The sequence below is a fragment of the Haplochromis burtoni genome, unplaced genomic scaffold, assembly GCF_018398535.1.
Source record: "Haplochromis burtoni strain Fernald_Lab_line unplaced genomic scaffold, NCSU_Asbu1 Contig_57, whole genome shotgun sequence".
Classification (NCBI taxonomy): domain Eukaryota; kingdom Metazoa; phylum Chordata; class Actinopteri; order Cichliformes; family Cichlidae; genus Haplochromis; species Haplochromis burtoni.
In genome coordinates, this window is record NW_024582418.1 from 1,030,325 (window position 1) to 1,053,981 (window position 23,657).

At 38.3% G+C, this 23,657-nt stretch overlaps 1 protein-coding gene across 7 annotated transcripts in view; it reads right to left on the reverse strand.

Moving 5' to 3' along the window:
• The window catches only part of ehbp1 (EH domain binding protein 1), a 159,311-nt gene that overhangs the window by 124,850 nt on the left and 10,804 nt on the right, over positions 1 to 23,657 (reverse strand). For 6 of the 7 annotated variants that reach the window (XM_042220903.1, XM_042220902.1, XM_005922437.2 and 3 more), the window contains 3 exons: positions 11,687 to 11,744; positions 11,491 to 11,586; positions 6,863 to 6,916 (listed from right to left, as the gene is read on the reverse strand). In XM_042220903.1, coding sequence (XP_042076837.1) covers positions 6,863 to 6,916; positions 11,491 to 11,586; positions 11,687 to 11,744 — 208 coding nt within the window. Of the gene's footprint in view, positions 1 to 6,862; positions 6,917 to 11,490; positions 11,587 to 11,686; positions 11,745 to 18,596; positions 18,661 to 23,657 lie in introns of all 7 variants that reach the window. The other variant, XM_042220905.1, reaches the window with a different exon arrangement.

Genomic DNA, 23,657 nt, shown 5'->3' on the forward strand with positions numbered 1-23,657 from the left:
CACACACACACACACACACACACACACACACACACACACACACACACACACACACACACACACACACACACACAAAAGAGCCTGTCAGCACAATGCCTTCAAATATAGCCGTCCAATCTTTTGACTCTCAATTTGCCCACCTTTTTGATAATACGCGCCTGTTTGAAAAAGGGTGAAAGGCAAGGGTAGCATGCAATTTAGAGATACTACTGTGTAGCCATTTTCAGCCTTCCGCCTCTTTCCCTCTCTCTCCTTCTCCATCGCTTTCTCCTCTTTGCTCTCCCTCTCTCTCCATCTTTTGATTATGCGATTCGCCTTGGCAGACGAACAAATAGAGGAGAGAAAAAGGTAGTGTTTGACACTGCCATTTTCAATGACAAAATACAATCTAGCCAGGGCCAGTAATTCGACGGGGAGGGATTAGCCTAGCGCGAGGTTGGGCCCCCAGATTAAGACGAAGCCCGAGCGCGGGGATCTTGAATTTCATCATCTTCGGCGCTCGGGCACAATGCAGTATTCTTCCCCTTTTCTCCTCTGCCGTCTGATGAGGGGTCAGGAGAACTCACCTCTCCTCTTCTTCTGTTACTCCTCCTCTTCGGAGCAGCACTCACTACTGCATTCATTCATGTGTCCTTTACTTTACATTAGCTCAGATACCTGAAGGGTGTGGGTGGCTGGTGGGGGGGGGACGCGAGTGCTCTTTACAGTCATGCACACGCAGACAAAGTCAGAATGAAAATAACCTAAAATGTAATACGGATAACGTTGGATAAGGTTATACTTTTCATCACGCATGCTTTGAAACAAACACACAGAAACGTGAAGGCTGCACAGACATCTAAAGACAAACATAGATGCAGGTGACAAAAACGGGTTATCCAGCAAATTTAATCATGAATGCCTGAAAAGGAGTTTGCTCATCTTAGGCTGGCCTGCCCTCTTGTGGTGAGAATGTTCAAATTAAAATAAACACTCTACATGGTTTATCAATCATTGCCTTTGCTTGCACATATCATGTAATTATTGTGTCTATATCTCTTTTAACCACTGACTAATATTAGCAGTGAGAATATATATATAATTTTTTTAAAGGAGCAATGGGTGCAAATCAGTAGCACTGGCGTACATCAATGAATGCAAATAAAGATCTCAGAACTGAGATACATTGGTTTGTAATAAATTAAAGCATATAAGAAACTGAAATTAGGATAAAGATGACATATTAAATGTTTAATCTGACAATGTAATTTATATTTTATTTCCATATTTATTTAAATGAGTCAAAGACTTTGGGATGTGGCAACAAAAGACTGCCAAGGTTGGAATGGTGAAAACATTTTTTTTAAGTAGCCATCCTAACATCTAATGAGTTTATTTAATAATATAATTGGGTTTAAAAAGAGCTCGTCAGACAAGTTCAGTCTTGTTGAAGTAAAGAAACAGTGACGGCTTCACTGCTCTGTGATAGACTGGATAAGAGAATAGTTCAACAATTTAAGAATAAAGTTTCTTAACTTTTAAGTGCAAAGAATTCTGGAATTTTATCATTTATACCATATGTTATTATTAAAAAGCTTCAGAAAATCCAGCCAAGTTCTTGAACCAATGTGAGAAATTTACATTCACATATAGTAATGACTCATTCTGTAATTAAGTCAATGCATTGGGTCAGACACCATGCAAAAGAGAGGAAAAAAAGAGAACAACAACAACCACCCAATACTTTAAACACATGTAGGAATGCCCTTCTCTGGGCCCTAGCTCACTAAAGAAAGTCTGCCTGAACTTTCCACCCGTGTTGAGAAATCACCGATCCAAAAACTAATTTCAGCATCTCCATCCTCATAGATGCTCAGAGTTTTTCTAAATAATTTCTAAGAGACTTGTTTGAAGGATCTTTTTTAGGCTTTATAGTTAGGAGAAACTCGGCCTCAGGATACCTTCACATGTGTGTGAAGGTGTAAGGTTGCCTTCTCCCTCCTCTCCCTCCATTCCTGCTGTCAGTAGACTTTGTCAGGCTTTGATCTTTCTATCATTAGTCAGGTATGCAGAGACACAGGCAAACCACCAACTTGTCTTTTTCTCTCCCCTTCTTGCTTTTTCTTTTCTTGTGCTCTCCCACGCTCTACCTAGAGAAAACCTGCTGACCTGCTTGTCTTCTCTACTCTCTGTCAAAGATAGAAAGGTAGAGCAGCGTCGTTTCTTTGAGCTTGACGAGTACAGAAAGTGACAGTTTCTGTGCTCTCTGCCAGCTCTATTTTTCCACATTCTTTAAGAACAGGGTGGAAGAGTCTCGGTGTCCATCCCTGTTGGTCACTAGCAGTGCATGTCTCCCTAAAGTCACACATTGGAATATTTGGAAGTTGGTTTAAAAGAGCACTTCTTAAAGATGTGTTTACTCGTGTCATGAAGTCTAACAGCTGTTTTTACAACAAAGAAAATTGGTACAGTTCATTTTGTTGTTGTTGATTTGTTACTTCAAACAGCTAACCCTTTAATATAACAGCACACATAATAAATCTGCTAATTAAAAAACAACAAACAAACAAACAAAACAGTCCATTAAAAACTAACTTTTGAATTGTTTTACTGTAATATACTTAAAATTTTCTGCACGTAGAAATGCAGGCTGACCATTCGTTAGGATAAAAAAAAAAAGAAAAAAAAAAGGCTTGCATAAGAGAGGAAATACCCGTCTCTGGTGATATTCCAAGCTGAAATTCTTGGAGACAGAACTATTTGAATACTTTCACAGCTCCTGATTAAATATGTTGCAGTATCCTTGTCCTTTAACTAAAGGACCAGAATACATACCTGTGACCATACAGAAGTACTCGAGTAAAACCAATCTCACATAATTGTATTCACACCAACTGTTCATCGAAAAATCTTTAAAAAACAAAAGACTTGAGTTTGGTACCTCTCTCACATCTAAAGTCAATATGTGAGAGGTTTAAGTGATAAACTGATATATTCTGCAAAGACTAGGGATCTTTTAGGGTCACTGGTTGCATGACTACAACTGGATTCCTTTTTATATCATTTCCTATCATGCTTTGTGTGGAAATTTACAAGGAGAAAAACTTGCTGAACAGTGGAGCAGAAACAGTGGGGGCTTTTGGCTACAGCTGCTCTTTGTGTGTGCAATGATTTGTTCTGTGAAAACAGAAAAAAGATGAAAAGAGCAGAAGATGGACATAAGTGAATGAAGAAAGAGCACCTAGTGATTGTTGGCGTTGCTCACATGACTGAATGTCAGGATTTGCATAAAACCTGCTTGGTTTTACTGGGGAAAAAATAAAATAAATAAGTAGTACAGGTATACACAACTCCAGGCAAGGTTTTCTTTATCATTTGGATAACCAGAGGCATATCCTTGAAATTTCACTTCTTGTTTTAATAATTGCATATCTCAGAGTTTAAATTTATATTTAAACATCTTTACATAGAAAGGGGAGTTTCCCTGGTCCAGCACACAAATCAAAGTGGGCTGTATGTTAAGGTTGGGCAATTGGACGAATGTTGAACTTTTCACTGGTCGTTTTTACACGAGCGATTTATTTACCTATTTATTTATTTGCCCATGAGTAAGTTTGCTAATAATGCTGGTTGAAGCTAAGACAAGCAGTCAACAGGAATTTTATTTATTTATTTATTTTTAAAGGGCTGTTTTAACGTCACCCTCTTCCAGCTGTGTGCAAATGCACCCTCAGAGTGTGCGCCCAAATGTAGCAGCGATTCATTTACTCAAACTCATAACATAATGAAAGAAAAAGGGCTAGGGTAGCCTATGTTAAAACAAACAATAACATTTTATTTAAATTAAAAAAACAAAACAAAAACACAATGCTGGGGAGGGAAACAAAGAGAAACTGGCTTCTTTTTTCCACTATACCCGTGTTTACAGGCCGTTCCACTGTTTATCAGTCTCACTGTGCACTGTGTCCACCAGGGGCTGTCCTTTCCATGTTATGCTGCTGGTGAAAAGCTTTTCCAGAGCTTGTTGATGGAGCTGCAGACGCTGGTGGTAGCCTGGCATACTCAGTGGGTTGGTGGACACGTATTTGCTCATTCAAGTTAGTTGCGTGAGTCCTTTGCTGGCACTATACGTCTGGACAGGCGGCACATCCCTTGGGTTACATCCTCAGGTTTACCTCTTTCATCCGGTTTAAAGCCAAAGAAATCCCCCATTGGCGACTTTGTATTTTCTTTTGGCAAATAGTTCCTCCATGTTTGGACTTATTCTGTGTTCTAAAAGCAGTCTGTGCATGTATAAATTGCTCCGCCCATCAAAAAGTCACCTCCACGAATATATCGCCTATTGTCATTTATTGGACTGATGAATGTCGGTCGGAAAAATGTTTACATATTGCCCAGCTGTACTGTATGTGGCCCATAATGTGAAATGAATTTGACATCCCTGTTTTAAAGTGACTTTTTTTCATGAGATTCCTGGTTAATTTTGGAGGTGTGCAGGTTTTTATCTTCTAGTTTTTAATCCTAGATAAAAAAAAGAAAAAAGAAAAAAAAGAAAAACAGTGAAAAATGCTTTCTCCACAGTCCTGGTGGTTTTCCTTTGGTGGAGCGATACCTTATGAGGACAAAGATGGTGAATTCTGCTTTGTTTTTCTAAATTGAGTGGAAGGATTTAATGCCTATGAGTAAAAAAGGCCACAGTGCAATAGAGGACCTGATTTTTATGCATGTCTACATTTTAAAACTACTTGCCGGTCTACACACTCAGGTGAAATGGTGCTTACTACCATGTTCTGGGGTTTCATTTAATTATGAGAAAAGCAACAGTTGATTAACTAACCACAGGGTGGCGCCTGCCCTGAAAGTTTCCCCTTATGTGTACCTTGAACCGGAATTAGTGCTGAGCTTTAGCCATAATGTGGGACAACAGTTCCAGTAGCAGAGAAGGCCTATTTCAGTGGCAAAATTTGTATTTCTATTGTCACATTTACATTAGCTTGCACTACTAATAAAGTTTGTGAATGAAAATGCTACTTGGCATGACTCTACAATAAGATGGTAAGAAAACAAAGACAATACTTTCTATTTTTTAGTTTGATGCATTTATTACTTTTAGGCTGAACTTCTGTCATTTGTTTTTAATCAGGATGTCCTAAAAAAAACTGCCTGAAAAGCTGTCCGTTTTAACTAAAAATGCTAGAAAGAGGGAGCATATTCTTCTCCTATCTCCACCTGATCCTAGGGTTGGATCAGGTGACCCCGAATCCTCCCTTAGTTATGATGCGATAGGTCTAGGCTGCTGGGCACTTCCCATGATGCACTGAGTGCTCTCCTCTGTGTTTATACACCACTCTGCATTTAATCATTAGTTATTATTAATCTCTGGCTGCCCCTCCGAAATCCTGGTTCTGCTGGAGGTTTTTCCTGTTAAAAGGAAGGTTTTCCTGGAGGAACACCTGGAGGTTTTCCTTCCCACTGTTGCCAATGCGCTTGCTCATAACGGGTCATATGATTGTAGGGGTTTTCTTTCTGTATCATTTACCTTACAATATAAAGTTCCCTGAGACAACTCCTGTTGTAATTTGGCACTATATAAATAAGACTGAACTGAATTGCAAAATGCAGACTCAATTAGTTCAACATGTGTGCAAGATTGAGGGACACCACGTCACAAACCCGCCACAAGTTACCATGAAAAAAGCAAATAAAGGTTTCCAGTTCTTCCTGGCCACCTCCACTTCTCTTCACCAGTTTGCTTCAATTCTCTACTTTGCTGTCTCACTTTCTTCCTGCTCTCACAAACCTCTACAATACAAGAAATTCTCTCCATCCATGTTCTTTTATCATGTTTTGGTTCTTCTTGCCAATTTTTGTTTTAGTTTTTAACTGAAAATTGTTTTTTGAGGCTTTTTTCAAAAATTGTGTCTGCCAAACCACACTCAGCAGTTTACAGTTTATTTCTTTTTTTGGAAATATGAATTAGTTGGTGCAACAATCTAGGCAGAGCAAAACCATATCACTTAAAGTGTAAATGCATATCCTTAAATAAAAGTATGTAATGAAAATGGTAGGTGACCGTAGGTCTAAAAGAGCTTAAATGTAACATTTTAAAAGGTTACAGGTTAACAATGATGCCGTCTTTGACTCACTGGCTGGTTAAATTTTAATGTTTGAAACTGTGTCACCTAAAGAAAAAAGGCTTCCCCACTATCACTTTCTCGCCTCAGTCAATTTTCCATGACAGCCCAAGCATGACTACTAGAGAGCAAGCAACTGTCCTTCCTTGGATAAAGTTTTAGTTTTCACTTGTTTCTGCTGACTTATACGGCAGTCTGACTAACATGGCATGAGCACATTACAGAAAAGCAGTTGCTGTAATATAAATTGATGGGAACTCCTAAAAACATTTGCGTTAATAAAGTAACAATTGAATTTTACAAGCACATGTATTTTACATGCACATGGTTTGTGGCGTCAAAAAGACAAGTGTAAAAAGTACTCTACTATTACTTGAGAAAAACAGTCTGTTACTACAATAAAAACAAATATATCCTTGTAAAACATGTACATGAATATTATTCAAGCCATTTAATCCGAGGTACTCAGAGTATGTAATGACATAAACTGACCACATGGTGGCACAATCTGCACATGAAATGCAAAGACTCCTGAGAATACTGAAAGCTGGTAAATCATCCCTGTCTTGTTTAACATCTAATCCCCAAGTTCCTCTATATGACATTTCAGATGAGTTTGAGCACTTCACACAATTATAGGCTGCGCTCCTTTCCAACCATCAGGTTAGACAGAAAATATGGATATGTAACAACAACAAAAGCATCGTTAACCATGTTAATGAAGAAGCATGTGTACATTTAGTACTCACATTTTCAATGACAAACGTCCATTCTTTGTCCTCAAACTCCTCTGCGTGGGGGTCCTACAAACAAGACAACAGTTATTTAATTAAATTCTAATTTTCACTTTGGCCGTGTGCCAACAGACAGAAAACTGTGAGTGAGCTCAACAGCTTCCAACCCACTATCATCTCTATTCACCTCATGACCCAGTTTTTGTGTTCCATTTCCCCTTATAAATTGTTTGCATTACTGAGGTGACTTTCAATTACACAAGGTTGAGCTACTGAATCCACAGATGGAAACATTAAAATGCAGAAAATTTCTGTGTACTTTAAGCATCTCTGTGTTGCCTCTCTTCCCATCTTCCTGCCTGTTTAAAATCGACATAATGAAAGAAGAGAGGAACGGAGGCAGGAAGCAGCCCGGCCTTACTGTGCTGCGGTGGGTGACCTTCACTGCCCTCCAGTACTCTCTTAAGCACATGCACAGTACACACAAACACAAGACAGAGCTGGACACAGTACAAAGAGAGAAAGCACAGCTGCATGTCAAGTGGTAAACACTAAAAACTGGGCCCATTGAAACCAGATGGTTGGATGCAGGTTAAACCAGTACAATCACTTCAGGTGCTAAAGCATCTGCACATATATTATGCCAGTATTTGGACTGTGCGAGTCAAATTGCAGAACAGGTGATATGATAGGTTGGATTTCAGAGATGCATTAAACCCTGGTTGCAATGGGCATTTCAAGGATGGTCAGCTGACATACGTCGACACCAGGGGGCAAGCCCCAGACTAAAAACACACTTATGACTTATGGGGCACAGCTCAGGTTTAGTCTCTACACCTTTACTAAAGTATTAATGCAAACAATGGCCAGATTTAAATAATAATAGTGATATAAAAGCTTTAAAGCTGATCCACCCAACAAACATAGGACAGATTTTAAACCAGACTTCATTTAAAAGGTAGAGGAGGAGTTTCTCTAGTGAGGACAAACACAAATGTACAGTCTGCTGTTTGTTGCAGCCTCTGCGTGTAATACACGAGCTCTGATTGCCTTTTTGTCTGGCTGAGCTCAGGACACACTCCCAGAAATCAATATTCCTGCAGTCTAGTGTAACAATCAGACAACGCCCACACACAAACACAGAAAATAACACAGCCTTCTCACATACACCCCCCCCCAACTGTAAACTTGCTGTTATTTCACATCCCACATAAACTGCTTTTAAGCACCAGCAGAGTGAGGCGTTATCAGCTGTTTTAGTGCTGCTGGTAAACAGAAGCTGCAGATCACACACAGCATGCACCTTCTTCTGTGACATATCGTTTTCATTAACAAATTCCAACATTAGTGACAAGGATTTTATTATTTTGTTAAATAATTTTAAAATATGAACAGGAAAATGCTTGTCCTTTCCAATAATTCAGAACCGAACAACTCTTGTGGTACTCTCAGTAAGATTTGTTTTCAGATACTTTGAAATAAAATTAAAAAAATAAAATGTCACAAGTCAAATCCAGCTAATTTAAAACTCAATAGGGTAAAAACAATAACTGCCCACTTTTATTATGCACATTATCTCTGGTAGGATTGATCTGTCTGCATAATGAGCAGCCAGAGCACTGCTTACTTCAGTTAATATTTAATCTCATGATTTTTTTTTACTATATACAAAGTTCAGCTAAGGCTGTCTGGTAGTGTACATCCCCCCCGAGGCTACAATAATGCAGGGCTCAGCTAGTTCAGCTAGCTTGAGGCCAGAAAACACTTTGACAGGATCTTAAAATCATGGTTACGTTTCCCCTCACTTTCAGTTACCACAATTCAGAAAAAAAAAAATCAGAAGTGTAAGTTATTAGATACTTGAATTGCCCAAGTGTTACACTTGGCAAATCAAGAGACAGGATTTTTGAAAAAGTACTGTAAAATCGGGGCACAAACCTAGTCTCATTTAAAAAACATATAATGTGTAAAAACTGGTGCAGTTTCCTATAACACAGGTAAAATGACCCAGGTAACGTTAAAAGCCCTTTATAACATTTAGGCGTTATAGGACCAGAGAGGTCTTACACCTGAACAGGTCTTAAAACTCTCAAATCTACAGAACTGTAGGCTAGGGATGTGCATGACTATCCAAGCAGAGGACTGAATGTCCCTGCTGACAGGTACCACCAGAAATATAATAATTGAAACTAAGCTCATATTTTATTGTTATACAACATCAATTAATTATTTCTGTAACCAAGCAAGGTTACCAGAGCAACTCTGCTTGCAGCTTTTGACCTGCAATTGACCAGGAAAGTATTTGGCAGTAATATAACTACTGCAGATTAGGGTGTTAATGCATTTTCAAAGGGTCTGATTCTGTCTGGGGTTTTACTGTAGACAGTATTTCCAGCATGAGCTTTATGCTACACGCACAGAAAACTGAAAAGCTGTGAAAAATAATAAAGTCAAGAATCTAAAGAGAATCAGGCCCTGCATCTTTTTTCCCCCCTAACGACTCTGTGAGATCTTTAATACAACTATAAATATTCACAACGTTTCCCTTTCACTCAGTGTAAAGCAGTTGAAATACAGCATAAAAATGTTCTCATTTAATGCACTATCCATTTATAAAATGGATGACACTCAGTCTGAGATGTCTTAAGGAATATGAGCACCATTTCAACTTTAAGTCTCAGTTTTTCAACATTATAAAGAAAGGCTGCTTTAGTAAATCAAATAAACCTCTCAGCACAGCTATTTTACTTTCCTCTTAAAGAAATAAATCTGTATTGTTAGATAAAACATTATTGGCAGCTCATTACTCTGAGTCTGACAATTTAATTAAAAAAATGAAATGTATTGTTAATCCACTGGAAAATCTTTTTGTCGACAGACAGGAAATTTTGTTTAATTGTTCATCTATGGGGGACCTATAAGTACCACTTCTTCCCACTAATTTTCAAGCACCTGTTGTACTAGAGGACAATATTTTCCGTCCTCTATATATGCTCCATCTTGTATGTATGTACACATATGCACAAAATAAATGATCAATTAATCAATCTAATTTTTTTAAATATTCATGCAACATCCAAAACCTTGTCTGGTGTCTTTTTTTAGTAAGAATGGTGTCAAAGTGACAACGATTCAACCTTCTTGGATTAAAATACCAAAATAATAAAGTCAAACATTCTTAAAATTGATTTACACTGCGACTCCCATCAACGACTCTTGAGGACCAAATAGTGAAAAGTTATGCCGACCTTCTTTGCACAGCATTAGATGCTTTCATTGTCCAATCATGGTTCACAGGCTGTATTATTAAACACCCTGATCTATGACATGCTCTTGGCTGTGTTCGTGTAAACTAGGATGATGTTTCAGAGTTTCTTTATTTTTATTATCCAGAATGAACAAAAACCTTTCTACCAAGGCAGCAGGCTTACAGACTGCATTCTTCTGCCGTTTGATTTGAGCTCCATCCAACTTAATGGTTGAATGGTGCCTTCAATGGTTTTGCATTTTGTCTCATTACCAAAACAGCTTTATTACTTCCTCTGAGACAGGAAGTGGAAGTGGGCCTAAAAAAAGAGGCACTAATAGTACAGTTACGCTCAACAACCACAGACTTCAAAAAACTGAGCCAGTACACACGAAAGCAGACATAAGGGTTTGTTTTTACAGATGTCTGGAGATGAAGTCTTTACTCTATTTGAGGGTTTCTGTGTCAAGTGCCTTGGGATTGACTAGATTTTCATGTATTTAGTATCCAAATTGTTAAAAGCCACCACCACCACTTTACAAAGCAAGACAATTATGGTAGATATTTGTGGTAGGAGTTATGGGTAACAAGATACTGAGCTCTGAGCTGACCTGTCAGCAAAAAGGCCAGTATGTTTAAGTAAGTCAGACAAGGTGACAGATACCTGTTTAAGTGTACAGTAGAAGCAGAATTTTTGGCATAAGCCATTTATAAAGATCATATTACACAAGTGTGATTGAACATTTTAAACTAATATTTAATTACCAAATTCAACCAATCATGATGCTTTGACTGAATCCTTCAGCCCCTGTGTCTTTAGCACTTTAGTAGCATGATGACAATTCCATGCTACACACTCTAGATTTCTATTAACCAAGGAAGCAAAACTGCCTCAGAGCATCACAGAGTCACCACCATGCTTCACTGTAGATGGCATCATTCTTCCACCTCCAGACTGCCTTCTTTTATGAAAGGTAATGTTTTCTTCTCTTAAGCTCTAGGCCTGATGGGTTTATGGCTTTAACAGAAAAACCTGAACTCTGGAAGTTAGAAATTGTTTGTACAACAATTGATTTGTAAATTTGTGATCTTGTGAAAGATGTCATTAAGGAATTATAGGCAAAAGTCAGGAAAATTAGCATTTTATGTTAAATTTAGAAAAATATTAGCTGTGTTGAGCAATTTTAACCGTCTGTGTGTGCTTTTGGTATTGAAATCAACTGGAAAAGTTCACATTTTGCTATTAGGATTAGTTTGATAAGGGGACTAAATAAGTGTGCTTCCAACTAAATGTATATAAATGTTTAGCCTAACATTTTCCCAGAAAAGTCTGAAAAATTAGGGCTAGAGTTTCCTTAAAGGCCTGTTTTACACAGATAATAGAGCAGCAGGTTACCTTAAAAAGAGTGACCGTGATCTCAATGTTTTCTGGTACAGGCCACACCACGACTCCTCTGTAGGGGTTTTTGATGCCAGGCTGCCAGCTGTGAGACTGCAGGACAGAAGGATGGATGATGAAAAAAATTACATTTGGAAATAAGTGGAAATTGAAAATTTTCTTAAACTAAAAATGCATCTAATCCAATACCAACCTTGGAGGATTTCCGTCGACTTCTACGCGTCCAAACCACCACCAGTTTGTCTGGTTGCCTGTGAGAAGAGAGAGAAAAGAAAGATTAATGTAAAAAAAGGCCAGTCCATCCACTTCTGTGCTACACTTCAACATATAATTACTGTCAGTCTAAACTAGATTGTATTTTATTGCTTCAAGTTTAAAACCCTGATAAGCCCTCTGCTCTGCACACACATATACAAATACCTGCATAGTCTCACAGCATGAATAAATCATGATGAGACAACTAAACCCCAGCTTTGTCCCTGCAGACTGCAGCACAAACAACAGGATGCACACTTGCAGAAATACAGAGTATACACATACAAGCACGAGTTTAGTCTAACAGGAGAAAAAACAAACAAACAAACAAACAAACAAACAAACAAACAAAAACAGATAGGGGTCTGAGAGTTAGGATAATCTGATCCAGTCCAGGATGGAATCAGCTGTAAGGTGTAATAACCACTGAGATCAGTGCACGAGCTGTTAGTGGCAGTGCTAACACAGCATGGAGGAAGCAATTTGGAGAGGTTTCACACCTGGGATGCCAACAGCACATCTTTCAGCCCAAATTCACCAGAAAAACAGTCACGAAAAAGCCTTTTTTGTTGTACATGAACATTAGTACATATGTGAACAGACAAAGCAAACATTGTTATCAGGAACATTAAAAAATAAAAATGTAAAAATGTAACATTCATGCCGAGAAACAAAAATCAGTAGATTAGAGATTGTGACCATTTTACAAACTGCCATGCTAAGTTCAGTCACATGACAAGGCAGTGCTGTGGTGGTTAGCAGTGCTGTGGTGGTTAGCAGTGTTGCCTCACAGCATGAAGGTTCTGGGTTCAAATCCGCCTCCCACAGACCAAGAACATCCATGTTAGATTATTTTAGAAGAAATATTTACTTATTTTACATCAACAATTGAAGTTGCAGTCTAATAAAAAAAAAAAGTTTTTGTGACCTGATGTAATTCCTTATTTTAAAAAAAATATATTTTAAGTACTGCTGCATAACATTTTTTTTTTTTTTAAGCTGACAAATGAGATGACAGGCAGCAGTTGAAGGAACAAACCAATACAATTTTTTAAACAGCCTCAAGACAATGCAGGGTGTTCAGAAGAGGAGTGGCTGTAGTTCAGATTAGGCATCTAAGTGCATTCTGAAATGCAGCTGATGGTGCTGCGGTTCATGTGTTAACTGCTGAGGCATACTTTGGCTTTTAGTCATGCTTAAGCATCTCTCTCACTCACTCTCATGGGCAAGCCTCCACTTCATGCTGTGAACCTCTCCAGCTTCATGGATAGCAGTCTGTAGCTAATGCAGACCTCTGGTTTTGCACTGTCACGAAGAAAGGGAGCAAACTACTATACGTGTATTCATCAAAATAACTTTATAAGCTCTGTGAGTGACTAAATAACAAGAAGCTACATCATATTAATATTGCCATCAGTTACAGATGCACCAATCCAGATTTTCCTACTTCCAATATCACACTAATACATTAGCTTTTGGTATCTGTTGATAATGAGTAATGACATAATACCAGTGTTAAATCAACAATTTTCATCCCTCACTGTGAGAAAGACTGGAAATCATTCTTTAAATGCATGGTAACATAAATGTTGACTTAAACATCACCCTCCCAACTTTACATAAAGCAAAACATAAATACAAGGTTATACATTTACTGAATTTGGTATATATTAATCAAATAATGAAAAGCTTCCCATAGTGTATAATCCACAACAAACATCTTTCTAGTTTCTAACTAGTTTGACCTAACATAAGGAGAAGTCAACAAATTAAATGAATATCATAGTATTGAGTTTGTGTCCATTTGTGTGAATCACTGGCTATGAAGACTGATGGATTTTAGGAAACGCTGAAACAGCAGAGTTCGCCACGGAGGAGAAGTAGTGCCAAAAAAATATCTAGATAAAAAAATTGAGCATGTGAAGAACAGACTTTTCCTGTAGTGGACAGTTTGTACTGTTTTAACACTGTTTCATTGCAATTAATTGGTCTATTTTATGACTTTGCTCTTCATCGTGACAGCAGCTAAGCTTAAGACTCAACAACAACAACACAAACACGAGAAAGAGTAAGACAAATAACATTTTCATGCCATTATCTGCTGACAGTACACAGCTAAAACCTATAGATAACGGTTTACAGAGTGTCCGTGTTGTGTACAACAAACATGCCAGCCTCATTAGAGAGAGGGGAGCAAGCGCAACAAACTGAAAGTAAAACATTTGTATTCTGATACAGTCCTTAACAAACTGTTATGAAAAAAAAATACAGTAACTATAATTTGGCAGTGGTCTAGCACATCTATTAAGCACTGTATATGCTGGATTCAGCGATAAGACAGAACCTTTACTTTGAAGGCAAATTGTTCTCTGTTTCCTGTTTGCATTGCACCTTTCATGTTTCACAGTTTTCGCTACTACATGGTGACCAGTTGGTGAGTGTTAGCAGGCAAGTCAGCATCTATGTCAGCTTCTATGCAAACTACAGGCAACTTCAGCAATGTGCTAGCAACTAAAGTATTAACAATGTGACCAATAATTTCACCAACAAATCGAAAGCAATTTCCAGTAACAGTCTCCAACCGTCAGGGTGGTTCGCCTACCAGTCGGCGTGACTAAGACCTGAATAATTAAACAGCAGCACATTTTAAACTTAAAATTCAGAATGAAACACTAAGCCTCTTCATGCAGATTGGTATTAAAATCCAGATCTGCATCATGAAGTTCTGTATCTGCAATATTTTAGTGTAAAGTACTGGATGTTAAACACTAGATTTATGCATGCACCAGTCTTTATGTATAAGATTTTTAAGAGAACAATAACAAAGGAAAAGAATGACAGACAGTGTTACAGAGAGCAAAAAGACAAGAGAAAAGAGGGAAAGAGTGAAAAGAGACAAGAGGAGAGGGGAGAAGAAAAATGACATAACAATTTCAGCCTTGAGGAGAGGCCACACATAGAGGAGCTATTGTCCAACAACACATGCCATATCAGAGAGAAGGCAGAGACACACAAATATCACCCTCCCTTTGTCTCCTTTGTACAGTATTTGTTGAGCTATGAGAAAAATTTAAACCATTTGTCTGCAGGCTAAATTATTTCAACGCCCTTTTTTAGTTGTGTTCAGCTACAACTTCAAGGCTTCATTCTGTGTGTAACATTAATCAATGAGCCATCAGAGGGGAATGTCACAACACAAAAACACAAATGAGATGAAGACGGCCACAAAAAGGCCTGAGGAAAAACTATTAAAGTGGCATTCATCAGCTCTCAGTCATACCAAGAGTTCACTAGTAGAGTTCACAGCTAGATTACAGCCTGATGTTTACCCTAGATTTGAAGTTTAGTTTAGATGTTTTATAATTTTATAGTATATGTTTAGTTGGTTCTGCTTTCTCTTCATGTAAGAACTTTGCAAAGTGGCATCCAGAAAAGACACCAACAGGATAAAGCACAGTACACAGATTAGAATTAAGCCAAGAGTGCGCTGGCCAAAATAAGCAGCAGTAGAACAGAAATTGGTTAAATAGACTAGTGATACCCACACAAATACATACAGCAAAACACAAAATAAATCTGAAACAAATTATTATGAAGTCCAAACCCTAGGAGCGTTTTGTCTCATACTTGAGCATGACCACTACCCTTCTGAATGTTAAGACCTTCACAAACTGGATGCCTAAAATCCGTGCAAATATTTTTTTGCTTTAAAAATATTTTTTTAGACTCACCTACTCTTACTGCAGCTGATCACGTCAACCGCATAATTTCACTGGATGAATTCGCAGTACTTATTTTTTTGAAACAAGTATTTTATAATCCAATAAGACCTGACCAACTAGCATTTGGCAACATTTGCACTCGTAACTCAAATTGTGTGCCATTACCGAATACATAATGACAGTAAAATAATAGTATTTTACTACATTCATACTGCTAGACGCTGCTCCTGGTAAATGTCTGAAATGATTTCTCTGCCTCCTCAGATATGTTCCCAATTCTGCCAAGAACTCAACCTCCCCCACTGACATCCTGAAATATGTACAATGCGCCTGTGATACACCTTCCACTCCTGGACCAAACCATGCCTTCTCCTGAGAATTGGATGGACCCAGAATCTAAGTTTTTACATTTTTCGTATTTATTCAGGAGAAAAATCAGCCCCTCCAATTAATTTACTCAGTAGGAATCCCATCGATTTTATTTTAAAATTTCAGTTCATGTTAATCAAGTACCCTCACCCCCTCCAGTCTTGGGTTGGACTGGAGGGGGTGGACTGGACTGGACGTCTCTGAATATCCCGAATATCCCAGAAAACCACAAGCAAACTCAATGTGACCACAACATAGAAAGAGGATAATACATTTATTTGACATAGATTTATTTTACCAACAAAGATTTCCATTTAAAGAAAGATAAAATAAACTAAAGGTCTGGAGCTCCAGTCAAAGAACTGATACCACAGCAAATGGATTGGTGTTTATATAGTGCCCACTCAAAGCAATCCTACACAACAAGCCCCGTTCTATTCTATTGGCAATTTGGGGTTGAACATCCTGCCCAACACACAGACTAGAGGAGCCACAGGTCAAACCACTCACTTTCCCATTAGCAGATAAGCTGCTCTATCAAATTGAATTCAATTTGTTTAAATAGCATCAAACAACAAGAACAGTTGCTCTACTTCCTGCACCACAGTAACCTCAGAATAAATTAGTAAAAGACACAAGACACAAAAAAGTGGAAGGAGTCTGGGCCAGCCACATAAAGTGCAGTAGGATTCAGGACTTCTCTAAAAAGAGACTACCAGGATCTCCATCCTGAAAGCAGAGAAACACTCCCACGAGGAGGTCTGGGAAATATGGAGCGCCTTTTCCGGCCTCCCTCACAAAAGTACTCCATACCTAAAACATTTCATAATGAGAGAGCGGAGATGGGCAAAAGATTAGAGACAGGAGAAGCTGAGAAAGGTAGTCCTCATTCTGATCTAAAGATTTGAAGTAAAAAAAAAAAAAACAACTGGTTCATGTACTGCTAACGCTGTGCTCGCCAAGGCTCCAGGACAGAACAAGGACCACTTCCACCAACTGTCAAAGACAATTGAGTTGGAGTTTGCTCATAGTACAAGAAATCCACTGGAGAAGCTGCTGCTTAAAATGCACCATTATTTTTTTCAAAGCACTAGGCAATTAAAATACCCACAGAGGAGCACCCTATATACCACTTTATTTGATAATTTAGGTAAGATGGTGTAGGTGTACCCTTACTTGACTCTCACTAGCAGAATGGGAGAGACAGAAATTAAAGAGGCAAAAAGCATGAAATAATGAGCACAAAAGTGTGCGAACTAAATGGCAATACAAGAGGGAAAATGTTCTAAAGAAGACAAAAAAAAAGTGAAAATGATATTCAAAGAATGTTGAAGAAAGAAATGAAAAGACTAAGAATTTGTGCATGTTGGGAAGAGATGGCAGATAAGACTAAAGTGGATATTTCTTATCCACAAAAATGTGCATTTAGTGAGCATGTAGTTATTTAATGTTCCCTTAAACACCACATCAGCAATATGTGGAGTCCATAATCCTGAAGTTACTGTGGAGTATGTGTTTATAGACTTCACAAACACCACCTACCAACATACCAACAGTTTCCATTTAGTATAATTAACCAAAAATTACCAGATTACTTCTAGTAGATTTCTCAATCAATTCAGCTTAGGATCGATATCTCTAAGACAAAGAGATATTGACATGGAGAAAGAGAAATTTAGACAAGAGAGATCAACAAAGAGAGATAAGAGATAGTTAAGAGAGAAAGCGAGATATTTAATCGCATCATCCTGCTCCTTGTGCTCTATCATAGTGATGTATGGAGTCCACTCAATAATCACGACCTCTACATGTAAGGCTCTGCAGATATACATTTTACATTCATGTTTAAAAAACAACAACAACAAAAACCCACACCCACAAACAAATACCTACTGATCATTAGCATTCACAGGAGAGTACTCAAACTCTCAGAAGAAGAAGAAACTAATGCAGATTAGAAGGTCATTTGAACCTAAACAGAGCTTATCAATGGATAGAATATCTCGTAACTATCAGAAATGGACAACTGAGCCAGATCATAAAGAAGTATAGGCTCAATGACCACAAATTGGCAAGTGAACAAAGATGACGCAATTCCTCCTGAAATTGTGCAGTGAAGTAAGGAACTCTTAGTTTATTTCATTCACTTAGGTAATTCCGAATTTCAATCAGCAAAAGGAACAGGGAATATGAGAAAGGGCATACACACACATGCACACACATGTCCAATATGACGTTTAAGTGTTCACTGAGTTTTTCAATTTAAGCTGAAACATCTAATTTTGTTGTTCTTTTTTTCCTATTAATATTATTTTATAAACTGTATTATGATGCTTTCAAACAAGTTTTAAGAAACTCTCATGTCAATAAAGCACCTTTGAATTTCAATTGATAGACAAATTTATATAGAGAGAGACAGAGACAGAAAGTGAGAGAAGAATAAAGATGAATAAAGAGAAACTGATAGAGGGAGGAAAAAAATAGGGAAAGCAAAACAGTGATTTAAAGAGACAGAAAAAGAGAGGGAGACAGAAATACTGACAGAAAGAAATACAGAGAGAGACAAAGTGTGATCTGACAACTATTGTAAGAAAAAAAAGCATTTCTTTCTTATCAATTCCTAAAAAAGGTTCAAACTGCATGAGAGGCTGATTTCCCAAAAAGTGAAATAATGTCACCATCTATAACCCCACAGAATAACATGTGCAGCTTAAACCAAAGACAGTCAAATAATCTCGCGCTTCACTGTTTGCACACCTCGATCCCCCTGGATAGCTGGAAGTGAAGGGTGTGTCAGGAAGTTGTGGCTGCCATATCTTCCCTGTAGGCAGGAGAAAGGAAACACTTCATTTTGGCATGACAGTTCTAAAACCAACACGTATACGTGCGCGCGCACACACACACACACACACACACACACACACACACACACACACACACACACACACACACACACACACACACACACAGAGTGTAGGAAACCCAAACACACAGCAGGGCAGGGCACAGCTAAGTTTTGGTGGCATTGCAATAAAACAAGTGATAAACACAGTGATAAAGTATCATGTATCTTAAAAACACAATAGACACTTTGGCAAATTGCAAGAAGCAAAGCTGTCCACTAAATAATGATTTCCATTTTTATCCAGCTAAAAGATAAATATTCTTCTTTGTTTGCTGTATTTTTAACAGTATCCTGGTTTGTGGTATCAAGGACATTAGAAAACTAAGTTTTCCAAATAGAACTGTCATACTCAAATGTAGTGAGCCACCAGCCATAAAAAAAAAAACAAAAACCCAGGGATGAATGCAATGAAGAGAATTCTTCTTTGACATGTGACATGCAGTGTAGGGGTGCAGCGCTAACTGACTGCCACAAGCGCTTAACGCCAAAGATCTGGTCAAAATGAGAAACACACAGTAACAGCCCCACCATTAAAAGCTTAGCAAAAGAATGTATTTGTCATACCCGACCTACTTCGTAAGTTCTGACTCAGTAAAGACAGCAATGAGAGCATTATTTGGAGATAGAGACAAATGAAAGACAGAGGTATGAAAGAGAGGGAACTGTTTTCACTGGAAAACAGCTTCCTTAATATTGTAAGTCCATTTAATCTTATTTACAAAAGGGTTCGTTTGGGTTTTTTATTTTATTTTATTGAGTTATCTGTACTTTTTCCCGAACATATTGAGGAGTATAGTTATGCATGCAAATTAAACAGCCTAGTATAACTTTCCCTTCTTAAGTTGAAGCTTGTTGCGATAATGAGTTTCCAAGATTTTAGAGTGTATCAGTGGAAATTTTTTTGCATATCCATCCAAAAGGGCAGTTGTGGGGTCAGACACCAATATCGGACGAGCAAACCTGGTTTGTGAGCTCCGTTCGAGCACATTCTAAAGGTGTTTGATGGGGTTGACGCTTTGGCTCTATCTTAAAAGGTAAAACAAAAACAAAAAAAGAAGAAGAAAAAAAAAAGAATAAATGCATGAAATGCATGGGTGACTCTTGCAACAAAAAGGCCCAGGGATACTCATCCTTAGGACAACAAGGGACAGGAGGAGAGTAATGGGGAACTAAAGGCAGGAAACTGTTAATGACCTTTCCACCTTTTAGGAATTTCACTTTTTAGAGAGCTTCCTAGTGAAAAATCAATGTCAAAGTTTTGTTTTCATAATTGATGAAAGCCAAATTCTTAATTGAAATTAAAATCTAACTAATGACCCAGCCCTCATTCCTGTGGGCATTTTGATCCTTTTAATGAGAAGACTGAAACAACTTGTAAACATCGCCTCTTAAGCTGCAACTGAGCTTTGAAGAGTACATCTAACAGACAGATTTTCAACACAGTAGTGCTTTATAATCATCTTGCTGTGTGCATTTTGTAAAATCTAAAAAACTTTCCTATAAAATCTGAAATTTGTTCCTTCTCTCTTCTGGCCTGCACTGCCAGTCATTTGACCTCCAATTATACAACAGTAAGTCAGTGTGTCTGTGTGAGCCAAGAGCTGGGTCAGTGACACAGAGTTAATGCTGAAAGCACTTAAGCCAAGCACAAGAGTCTGGAGTGAAAGCTAGAGAACCTCTCTAATCAGCTTGTGTGCCAGTCCATGAATGTTTGTTTGTGACTACTGTAACTTTATGTATTTGTGGATTTTTTTTTAATTAAAATGACCTTTATAGACTAAAGACACAGAACAGCTACAGTCTTTAGTGTCTAATTTAAACATTTGTTTTACTAACCTCATTACTTACTGGATCTTGCTGCTATAAAAACTACAGACTGGAGTGTGAATTGGAAAAGCAGAGGATTTTTCCAGTCACTTCTAGACTTCATTATTTCCACTGAACACCTAAAGGCATCAAGCATGAAGATTACTTTGAAGCATTTCCCATTCTGTAAACAGCCTGAGTTGTTTCAAGCCAGAAGCTATTATTTTTCAGAGCTCTTCTTAAAAGGATAGCTTTGTGGAGGCAGCAGTAGCTGAGAGCTTAACTGCAGAAACAGACTGAAGGTCAAGTGTGGCCAATTATGAAAGGTCTACCATGGCTGAGAAGAGGGACTAGCTGAGAGCAAGGTACAAGGAATAAAAGCGGGTAGGCTGGATGGATGAAAGTGGAGATCAAAGGCTCCATCATACCCTGAGGAACAGAGGTCAGGTAAGCGTCTTTTAAATCTTACCCCGTGAGAAAGCACAGGAAGCAAAGGGAACAAAATGCTGCTGCTGGCTAACAGCACTGGCCTGCAGATGAAGGGTTAAACTCTCTGTACAGAGAGTATGGAAACTTCTGGTAAATAAAACAGTGTTTAAGTTGTCCCAATTTCTGGGAATGACAACTGACAAAATAAAATCAAATAAGTGAGAGAAACAAATGAGCCATTTACACACGGGGAATGGTTTGTACTTCCCTTCCTGGGGTTTTTTTTTTTGTGTTTTTTTTTTTTTTTTAAGTCAACTGGCTCATCTCCAACTGCTTACTTATCACTTCCAATACATTTCTGGGATGCAGGGGGAGTCCACTCATAGCATCATCTCTGGATAAAAAAATAAATAAATGAAAAGGCTTTCTAGGCAAACTGAGTCCTTCTACATCTGACATATCAAGGGGAGAGAAGCAAGTCAAACATTTGAGGTAATCAAAGCCCATAGAAATGGTTATGCGTGAATAGTTGACAAGATGGCGTCTCTCTTGTTTGTGACAGGAAAGTGCAAACTAGCAAACAGATGACAGCCGCATGAACCATAGCTTCAGTACTTTGATAAAAAAAAAAAAGAACGGCTGAAGTCAGGTGTGCCAGAGTAAACTTGTGCACAACAACCCATGATGCACTGTCATATGATGATATCACAAAAACACAAAGAGCAAGATGTTATGAGTGAATATGTGCTTCCCACCAAAAGATCCCTGCATATAATCATGGATTAAAAAAAATAAACAGAGAACAAAAGGGTTTCATGAATCACAGTGGTAGTAGGAAACCAATGCAAATAATGATCAACATGCATCTTACTTCCACTCTAAGGGAAAACACAACAAGAGCCTCAGGCACAGATCAGGCACAGCAGGAATCATGTAGATCATGAATTTGGGAGCAAAATAATTAAGAATGAAACTACCTTTCAGTGGGAGAAGTGAGGTAATAAATCCTTTCTTCCCACACCACCATTCACCAACAGCCTCGGGGAGTGACTGACACTGTACGAATCACAACCATCACATGCTTAAGAGCGCACACAGCAGAAAACAAGGAGCCCTGGTGAATACATTTCTAAATTTAATGATAGATAAGCAGCCAGGCGACTGTCACAGTGCTGATATTTGTGAGTAATCAATTATTTTGTCTGAGAATCAAACTGAAGAGGGAAAAACGAGAAGATTTTAAAGTCTTTAAGATAATTTGCTGGCAAATAAAACTGCTTATGTTTTAATTTCTCTCATATTATAATTCAAACAGCAGCTTAAAAATGTTAACTCTTGAACACATCTCTCCCACTTTAAATAAAATGTCTTTATTCTCATGGCACAGTCATTAATTCACCCATTTTCTTAGCCACTTATCCAAAGCAGGGTCACTGGGGGCTGAACCGATCCCAGCATGGCCATGTTTTCTAATAGGTTTCAGGATATAAGCTTCAGTCAGAGTTAAACAGGCGGAAAATGTAATTTACCCGATATAGCATTAAATTAATATGATCATTATTATGAGATTTATAACAAACTGAATTTGCCTCTCTATGGTTTACAGGGAGAGCAGAATTCTTAGGCAAGTTGTATTTTTGAGGAATAATTTTATTATTGAACAACAACCATGTTCTCAATGAACCCAAAAAACTCATTAATATCAAAGCTGAATGTTTTTGGAAGTAGTTTTTAGTTTGTTTTTAGTTTTAGCTATTTTAGGGGGATATCTGTGTGTGCAGGTGACTATTACTGTGCATAATTATTAGGCAACTTAACAAAAAACAAATATATACCCATTTCAATTATTTATTTTTACCAGTGAAACCAATATAACATCTCCACATTCACAAATATACATTTCTGACATTCAAAAACAAAACAAAAACAAATCAGCGACCAATATAGCCACCTTTCTTTGCAAGGACACTCAAAAGCCTGCCATCCATGGATTCTGTCAGTGTTTTGATCTGTTCACCATCAACATTGCGTGCAGCAGCAACCACAGCCTCCCAGACACTGTTCAGAGAGGTGTACTGTTTTCCCTCCTTGTAAATCTCACATTTGATGATGGACCACAGGTTCTCAATGGGGTTCAGATCAGGTGAACAAGGAGGCCATGTCATTAGTTTTTCTTCTTTTATACCCTTTCTTGCCAGCCACGCTGTGGAGTACTTGGACGCGTGTGATGGAGCATTGTCCTGCATGAAAATCATGTTTTTCTTGAAGGATGCAGACTTCTTCCTGTACCACTGCTTGAAGAAGGTGTCTTCCAGAAACTGGCAGTAGGACTGGGAGTTGAGCTTGACTCCATCCTCAACCCGAAAAGGCCCCACAAGCTCATCTTTGATGATACCAGCCCAAACCAGTACTCCACCTCCACCTTGCTGGCGTCTGAGTCGGACTGGAGCTCTCTGCCCTTTACCAATCCAGCCACGGGCCCATCCATCTGGCCCATCAAGACTCACTCTCATTTCATCAGTCCATAAAACCTTAGAAAAACAGTCTTGAGATATTTCTTGGCCCAGTCTTGACGTTTCAGCTTGTGTGTCTTGTTCAGTGGTGGTCGTCTTTCAGCCTTTCTTACCTTGGCCATGTCTCTGAGTATTGCACACCTTGTGCTTTTGGGCACTCCAGTG